The sequence below is a fragment of the Perognathus longimembris genome, chromosome 1 (assembly GCF_023159225.1).
Source record: "Perognathus longimembris pacificus isolate PPM17 chromosome 1, ASM2315922v1, whole genome shotgun sequence".
Lineage (NCBI taxonomy): Eukaryota > Metazoa > Chordata > Mammalia > Rodentia > Heteromyidae > Perognathus > Perognathus longimembris.
In genome coordinates, this window is record NC_063161.1 from 130,147,343 (window position 1) to 130,156,606 (window position 9,264).

Sequence of the window (9,264 nt, forward strand, 5' to 3'; positions counted from 1 at the left end):
AATGACTTTGAGTGGGATAGGTTTGCTAAGTGGAATGAGTTTAGAAAGAATAAATGACACAAGCTCCATGAGCAAGGAACTTTGTTTTTATTACTGATGTTTCCTAAATACCTGGTGTAGTGCCTAGCACATAGTATGCACTTAATAAATTTAAGAATGAATGCCTTTCAAGTGATGGTGAAGCTGACCACTATAATTGTAGACTATTTTATGGTAGCACCAACTTATGTGTGATCATGTGTGTATGTGTGTGTGGTACTGGGGTCTGAACTCAAGGACTTGCCTTCGTAAGGTAGACACTCTACCACTGAGCCAATACTCTACCACTATCCTCTTTTTTGCACTAGTTATTTTTGAGATAAGGTCTCATTTTTCTGCCCCAGCCTGTACCTAGATCCACCCATTTACAATTCCTACTGAGTTAGGATAATGGCCAGTATATACCACTATGGTTAGCTGGTTGAGAAGGGGGTCTCTCAAACATTTTTACCTGGGCTGACCTCAAACTGACATTCTTCCTATCTCATTCCTATCTCAGCTTCTCAAGTAGCAAGGATTACACGCATGAGCCACCAGCACTCAGTTCATATGTGTGATATTATCCAATGTGGCTGAGCTGCTTCCTAAAGAGTAGATAAGGCAGAATCAGAGTTCCAATTTTTACCAGGTAGAAATGATAAAAGAATGAGAGAGAAAGTGTTTAGGATGTGGGCTGTCATAAATTAAGCCCTTTTAGTTCCTAGTAAGTGTGAGGCCCTAAGTTCCAACCCCAGTATTCTACCCCGCCCCACACACACACAAAGGAAAAGAAAAAGGTTCAAGGCCACTTTGGACTTTATACAAAAAAGGAAAATTTTAATATAGCCCATAAAAAGCCCATGTATTTATTTATGTAATCCTCAAAACAACTTTAGGTGGTAATAATTTTAGTTTAGTAGTATTTTAGTTTTGGTAGTAGACAATTGAACCCAGGACATCCGTTTGCTAAGTAAGTGCTCTACCACTTGAGCTCACCACCACCCCCAGCCCTTTGTTGTTGTGGTTTTTTCATTTACTTTATTGCTATTTTAAAGGTGATGTACAGAGAAATTACATGAGTCAGATAATGAGTACATTTCCTTTCATACAGTGTCTTCCCTTCCCTCACTCTCTCCAAGTCCCTCCCTCCATTTGTTTTTTTTGTTTTGTTTTGTTTTTTTGGCCAGTCCTGGGCCTTGGACTCAGGGCCTGAGCACTGTCCCTGGCTTCTTCCCGCTCAAGGCTAGCACTCTGCCACTTGAGCCACAGCACCGCTTCTGGCCGTTTTCTGCATATGTGGTGCTGGGGAATCGAACCTAGGGCCTCGTGTATCCGAGGCAGGCACTCTTGCCACTAGGCTATATCCCCAGCCCCCTCCATTTGTTTTTGAGATAATCTCCCTACCTTTGCCCAGGCTGGCATATCTTGAACTCAAGATCAGCTTCTATGACCATAGCTGGGATTACAGGTGTACACTATTACTCAACTACTTTATAGTATGCACTCAACTAACTCCATAAAACAAAATTATATAATTATATATCATATCTCATTATATGTAGTAATTTTCCACTATTAAGTAATATGATAGTTATTTTATCAATAAGAAAACTGAAGCACTGAAAGATTAAGTCGTTTGGGGTTTCATAGGTAGGAAGTAATAAGGTTCGAACAGGTAGTTCAATGGCATGCTAAGTCCATAATAGCTAAAGAATAGTCTGACCTCAGAAATCAAGACACTGGATTTCACTGTACGAAATACGTTATCAGAAAAAGGCAACTTTTTGGCCTTAAATTCAACGAATAGGCTATTAGGCCGGGGGGAGGGGGAGGGGAGTTCTTTGTTCTGTGATGATGTCAGGATAAACTGCCACTAGGTTAAGAAAATGGAATGGCTGCTGGAGGACCTGCTTGGGACCCAGGGACATATAGGACTTCTCTGGGACCAGCTGACATACATTCTGGCCTGTAGACACTGTGGCAGCAACACTTGCTTCCAGAGTCCAGGGGATCTGGTGATACTATTTTTGTTCATTGTTTGGCAGATCCGAAGATGGTCGCAGCTTGGGAGGTGGCAACAGCTTCAGCCCTGGTGCCCTGGAGATACAATGCAAGGCAAGGTGGGTGACCACTGATCCTGAGTGACGAGTTGGATAAGTGTGGACACTACATGTATGGGATCATTGGCATAGATCTGGCCCCACATGGGTGACTCTAAGCTCTAGTTTTGAGGCTGGGTTTCTATAACATAAGATTTGAAGTGGGCTGGGGATATAGCCTAGTGGCAAGAGTGCCTGCCTCGGATACACGAGGCCCTAGGTTCGATTCCCCAGCACCACATATACAGAAAACGGCCAGAAGCGGCGCTGTGGCTCAAGTGGCAGAGTGCTAGCCTTGAGCTGGAAGAAGCCAGGGACAGTGCTCAGGCCCTGAGTCCAAGGCCCAGGACTGGCAAAAAAAAAAAAAAAAAAAAAAAAAAGATTTGAAGCTAGATGAGTTATATGAGGAAATAGCTGATCTCCACAGGAAGGCTGGGTAATAACTCGACGAAGATCTGGCTAAATCATTGCTGTTAACAGGTAAGTCACTGTTCAATCTAGATGTACAGCAGAAACTGAGCAAATTGTGACATGCCTTATGTATTTTCTATCCTCCAGGGCCTACCATTTTTGTACCATTTGGCCTTCCTTAATCACCTGTGGAAGCAGAAATCAGAGGAGGAAGAAGAAGAGAGGGAAGAAGGGGAAGAATCATTTTTGGATCTACTGAAACCAAGTTCTCCTTTCAAAGAAGTTCCCATTGGAAAGCAAGGCACCACAATCCCACCCCAGCTGTCCTGTGGTTCTGAGGGCCTTCCCCAGGCCACAGAAACACCACAGCAAACAATTACACAGCCCTCAAGTCCTTTTAGGTCCTACCCTACCATCCAGATTCTGACCAACTTCCCTGTGAGGAACAAGACAGCACCAGGGAGCTACCTACAGCAAAAAAGAAGCCAGCTCTTCTGGGGTTTTCCCTCTCTGCACAGTGAGTCCTTGGAGACTATCTTCCTGAGCTCAGATGGCCCATCTCCCCTGAAAATGTCTATTTATCCTTCTGTTTTCTTCAACAAGCTTGCCTTCTTGCCTAAGTACAACCTGTCGCTTCCCCTTTATCACTCTCCAAACCAGATTCCTACCCATGAAGTCCATACTATGGAAGAGCTGGAAGAAATGGCCCACAATCCTCAGCTAATTTCATCTCCATCTTTCCCTTCTACCCCAACACTATCCTTCCATAATTCTAAGCCCTTGCTTATGGATCCCAAGAGAGTCCCATCTAGTGCTGAGGCAGATATAAGTTGGCTTACACAGCAGAAAGAGGTTTCTTGTGTTTCTGAGGATCAAATCCTGCACCTAGATCCTAAACTCCAAAGAATCATACCCTCTACGCTCTTATCTTCATCTGAGGCCTGCTGGAGTATGACATGGGACCCTAGCCTCCATAAAAACAATCCAGGGTCACCTTCTGCCTCTCTTTTGTATCCCTCTATCCCTCTGGGAACCCAGGTTAGGTTTGAGGCCTCATGGAGGACCATGGGGCAAATTGAGCACATGAAAATTTCTGAGCCAGCAATGCTAGCTCCTACCCCAGCTTCCCTACCAGAATTCCAGAGAGTCAATCCTAAAGAAAGTATGTGTGAATCTAAGGCCATCCAGGAAACCAGAGAGCAAAAAAAGAATCCTTTGATCTCTGATACCCTAATCCTGACTCCTTGTCAACCCATAGTAGCCATGACAGAACCTCAAGGAACTAGCCCTCCTGTTTACAAAGCTCAGCTGGGAACCACAGGACCTACTCGTGAGAGCCCTGAAGCTTCTAAGCCCCTAGTAACAGCCTCCTGCCAATTCCCAGCGTCTCTGTCAGATCCCCAAAAAGTTAACCCTAGAGAACTTTCTGCTCTTAAAGACTTCTGGGAAACAATGGAATACAGAGAGAGTCCTCAGGTTTCTATGTCTCCAATGCCAGTCACATCCCCTCTAGATTCCCTGTTAGAACTCCAGAAGAGTCTCCTAGAAGATCCATCTGAAGATGATCCTCGGTGGGAATACAGAGAAAACTCAGGAAACCCCTGGGCCTCTGAGCCCCAAGCTTTGGATCTCAACACAAGTGTCTATGAAACTAGCCTTGCATGTGTCCCATCAGGATCTGCGACCTCACAGAAGGGAACACAGAGTAGAGAACATGTTTGGGTCTCTGTAGAAGCAGTTTCATCTACCAAACTTCCTTCAGACTCTCTGCTGAAGTTTCTAGTAGTAAGTTCCCAGGAAGACCTGTCAGAGTCCAAAGCTTTGTTGGAGACCAAAGAGCACAGAGAGAAGTTCTGTGTATCTGACTTCACAGACTCCACCCAGAGATCACCTCTAGTCCCCTTTATAGAAGGCAATAAGCATTCCAGGAATTCCTGGGCTTCTGACTCCCCATCTCGGGCCCTCAGACTACCATGTGCTCTTGCACTACAGTCTCTCAGAATTAGCCCCATGGTGGTCTTGTTTGATTCTAATGCTAAGTATAGGGACATACAAACAAGAAAGAACTCCTGTGCCTCTGAGCTTCAAGCTTGTAGCTTACCCCAAAGGCTCCATGGAGCCAGCCCCTTAAGAGCTGGGTCTGACTCTGAGCCTGTTGGGAAGGATATGGCACAGATAGAAAACTGTCATGTTCCTATGACCCCTAACCAATCCTCAAATCCTATTTCAAAATGCCACATAAGTGAGACATTTGGAGACCAATGCAACTGTAAGCCTGAAGGGGACACAGTGGAGCAGAAAAAGAACTGCCGGGCCACTGAGCAACAAGCCCCCAGCTCACTGTCAGCAACTTCATTAAAATTACACATTGACCTTGAGTTTGTGTGTAGAAATGTGCAAGAAAGAGAAATTCCCCAAGGCCCCAGTCTTCTATTATTGAATACCCTGTGTCCAGTATCTTGGCCTCCAACCTTAACCAAAGTCCTGAAGATTGAGCCCACTGAGCTTGATGTGCCAAAAGGAGAGATGTTCTTGGAAACTAAGGCAAAGGCCCTATCCTCCCAGAGCAAGGCTGTCCTAGAGGTGCTCAGTCACCCTGGGATCCATGTCTGGCAATGGAGTAGAGAACTGGAGCTCAAGCTGAAGAGACTGCACCAGAGCCCTTTCAAATCTTCTGGCCTCGGTCGACCATTTTGCTATTCCTGTGCCCTGAGCTCCACCACTCCAGATTCCTCAGAACCCTCTTCCTGTCCCCCACAGCAGATTCCACATCTTAGTCTGCCCTATTCTTCAAGTTGTCATCCCCCCAAAATTCAGCCTGCAGAGGTTCCCCATTGTCATCACTTCCACTCTTCCCAATCTCAGCTACAGGCTCCTGATAGGGCAAAGCAAGAGTCTCAGAAAACAGAGAGAATTGAGGTGAAGATGGTGACCCAAGTCCCATCCCAGGGGTCAAGTATTCACACAGAGGCTGATGAGAACCATCCAGGCCTGAGAGACTCCTCAAACACAGGGGATCCGGCTGCAGGCAAAAGACAGGACAAAGTTTTAGCTCTATCTTTAGCCCAAAAGGCAGAGTTTCTCAGAAAACCTAAAAAGGGAGAATGTGGAAGAGGGAAGGCAAGATTGGGCTCATGTAAAGTCATAGGGAAAAGCCACTCTTCCCAGGCCTGGAGGATAACAGAGGCAAACAAATATTCCCAGAGGTTTCAGCACAGGGATCAGAGCTCTCCACACACTACCCTGCCTCAGCAGCTTCTCCCCAAGGCTAAGCAGAAGGTAGGTTTGATAACTGGTAATATCCAGGGCCCTCACCATTGTAAGCACTGTCCTTGGGCCCACATGGAAAAGCATCTCCCAAGCTCCATCTCCCAAGGTCCCCATACCAGGGGTTTCCAAAGTGTGTTAGCTAAATTCTTGGGTATACGTGGACCCCCGAGCCCACCAAATCCAGTCAATAGAGGAAAGGCTGATAGTACTGGCACCTAGTATTCCACGGCTTGCACTAAACCAGATGAGGGATAAGAAACAGGAAGAGAAATTCCTAATAAAGCAGCTAAACTAGACAAACACAACTAGAAGTATGTCTTCTTTGGGGCCTAGATACTGGGATATCAGCTTCCTATTAGCTTCTGATGTAATGGTATCTCTTGAGAATCAAGGTGAGGCTCAATGCTGCCCTTCAGAAGGAAAGACTTAAGTGAACAGAAAAACATCCATTCTGAACAGTACATCTAGTCTGGGTCTAGACAACTATTCTTAATTCTAGATGATTCCTCCTCTTCATCCATTTGATTGACAGATTCTCCAATATCTTTCTGACCATTTCCTCTCAAGCTTGCGCTTTTCTCTCCAAGTTAGCTCATTCATCCCCAGTGCTTTTTTCACATTCACACACAGCCTTTGCCCACTTTCCTACTGTATTTTCAGATACTAAACTGTTTACAAACTATTGGAATACTATAAAACAACATGAATGTGGAAAAGCAGGCACATCTTACAAGGTTAAAATCAAGAAGTTGACACTTGTCTCCATAAGCTTCAGCTGGAATTCATCCTTGTCTTTCCTAGTTTCTAGAGCCTGCTCACATTCCTTCACCATCTTCAAAGCTACAAAAGGCAAGTACTTCTCACACTGTACCACTTGTTTTGTCTCCCACTTTTAAAAATCCTTGTGATTAAACTGGGACCACCTAGATAGACAAGGGCATGTCCTGTTTGTTCTGTTTTTTTTTTTTTCCTTGCCAGTCCTGGGGCACTGTCCCTGGCTTCTTTTTGCTTAAGGCACGCACTCTACCACTTGAGCCACAGCACCACTTCCCATTTTTTCTAGTCAAGTATTACAGCATTTGCCTACCAAGTGCAAGGCCCTGAGCTCAAACCTCAGGAACACACACACACACACACACACACAGGATAGAGATCAAACAGCCTTGTACATGGCTGGCAAGCACTCTATCACTATCGTCCCAATGTTCCTAGCCTTCACTCTTCCAGTCTAATTTTTATTTATTATAAAGGTGATATATATATAGGGGTTACAGTTACGTAAGTCAGATAAAGAATCTTATTGGGCAATGTCACCCTTCCCCTCCCTTTCTCCATTTTTCCCTTACAGCCCCACTCACAAGGTTTGTTTTTTCTGGTTTTGCCAGTCCTGGGGCTCGGTCCTTAAGCCACTCTGTGCTCAAGGCTAGTGCTCTACCACTTGAGCCACAGCACCACTTCTGGCCTTTTCTGTTTATTTGATATTGAGGAATTGAACCCAGGGACTCATGCATGCTAGGCAAGCACTCTACCACTAAGCTACGTTACCAGCCCCCCTCCCCAAGTTTTATTGTTCATTTTCTAGTGAGTACTACCACTGTTGGCATTTATTCAACCTTTGTCCCTCCATTTCTGTGTCTCCCCCACTCTCCCAAAGATAGATAAATGAACAAGACAGAAAGCAAGCAAAAACAGCAATGAAGAAAAAAAAAACTCATTTTCATTTACTCTTCCTATCTTAAGCAAGATGGGTAACTTGAATTCCATTTACAATCTTAACTTTCCTTTGCCATGTGAAATACAGGTTATAGGAAATAGGATGTGGACATTTTTTGGAGGTTTTTATGATGCCATTTGGAGTATCTACCAGAGATATTAACCTGCTACGTATATCACAAATATAGTATGCTATGAATAACCAAACTTCTCTAAAATTATACCCAATTTTATCAATGGTCTATTCCATTAAATACACCATATTACAAAATAGATCATTTTGGGTGCCAGTGGCTCACACCTGTAACCCTAGCAACTCAGGAGACTGAGATCTGAGGATCACAGTTCAAAACCAACCCAGGTATCCAGTAAGCTTAAACCCATTATACAGGTTCAACAATAGCAAGGAACCATACTCTGCATAATAGAAAAGGCTTTCAGTTAACTTTTTTTTTTTTTTTTTTTGGCCAGTCCTGGGCCTTGGACTCAGGGCCCGAGCACCGTCCCTGGCTTCTTCCCGCTCAAGGCTAGCACTCTGCCACTTGAGCCACAGCGCCACTTCTGGCCATTTTCTGTATATGTGGTGCTGGGGAATCGAACCCAGGGCCTCATGTATATGAGGCAGGCACTCTTGCCACTAGGCCATATCCCCAGCCCCTCAGTTAACTTTTCCTAATCTAATACAAACTTGAAAATGACTGGGATTTATACTGTACACAATTCAAGAAATCTGTTTACCAAATTTGAAATTATAATCACTATCTTTTACTGCAGCTTGTAAAAAAAGGAAAAAGCTGACTTTGAGCTATATGTAATCACTTCTTTAAAATAAACAAGTCAACATCTTAAAAAAAAAAAAAAAAAACCCAGGCAGGAAAGTCCAGGAGACTCTATCTTCAATTAACCACCAGAAAACCAGAAGTGGTACTGAGGCTCAGAGTGGTAGGAACACTAGCCTTGAGCTGAAGAGCTCAGGGACAGAACCCAGGCCCAGAGTTCAAGCCCTATGACAGACCAAAAAAAAAAAAACAAGACTCATTACCTGACTTACATAACTGTAACCCTTCTGTATATCACCTTTATAAAAAAAAATTTAATAAGATACTATCTACTGAAATGAAATGTGCTCCAGGAAATGAGAACTTTTTTGTCATTATTATTGCAGGCAGTGGCAGTCTTTTTCTTTGTTTTGTTTTTTGTCCTTTCTGGAGGGGTAAAGATGGGGGCATGGAAATGAAGAGTGAACCAATACAATCATGCTGTTCAGCATACATTCCCTGGAAAATGACCTATGTAGATAGGAGGGGAAGACTGGGGGAAAGTAATATTAAATGGATCCTTCATTGTTATGCTGCTGGACTAAAACTTTGTATTTAGCTAGGAATTTGTGATGCTTCTGCATTTTATTGCCTCCACTCCCCCCACCCCACCCCACCAGTACGGGGGCTTGAACTCAGGGCCTCAACTTCTTCATTCAAGGCTGGCACTCTACCACTTGAGCCACACCTCTACTTCTCATCTTGTATTTGTTTTAGGTTTTTTTTTTGTTGTTTTATTGCACATTAACTGGATAAGAGTCTCAGAGATTTGTCTGCCTGGGCTGGCTCCAAACCATACTAGATCATCATGGTACTGACCCACAAATACCAAATGATTACCCTGATATACTTGTTGAGTAAAGATGATTTGGACGAAACTTTGCAAGTATAGCATAGTGGTGAATGAAAGTGCTTGTCTAGGATGCACAAGGACT

The 9,264-nt window shown here is 44.0% G+C and overlaps 1 protein-coding gene across 1 annotated transcript; it reads left to right on the forward strand.

Moving 5' to 3' along the window:
- The first annotated feature begins 1,396 nt into the window (after positions 1–1,396).
- On the forward strand, positions 1,397–6,298 carry C1H9orf131 (chromosome 1 C9orf131 homolog). Its single transcript, XM_048367947.1, has 2 exons — positions 1,397–2,138; positions 2,676–6,298. The coding sequence occupies exons 1-2, from the start codon at positions 1,905–1,907 to the stop codon at positions 6,015–6,017; spliced, it is 3,576 nt and encodes a 1,191-aa protein (XP_048223904.1). The 5' UTR covers positions 1,397–1,904; the 3' UTR covers positions 6,018–6,298.
- Positions 6,299–9,264: the final 2,966 nt, after the last annotated feature.

Coding starts and splice junctions, on each gene's coding strand:
- C1H9orf131 (XM_048367947.1), top strand. CDS start 1,905: ATGGAATGGCTGCTGGAGGACCTGCTTGGGACCCAGGGACATATAGGA. Junction 2,139..2,675: donor GAGATACAATGCAAGGCAAG/GTGGGTGACCAC, acceptor TCTATCCTCCAG/GGCCTACCATTTTTGTACCA.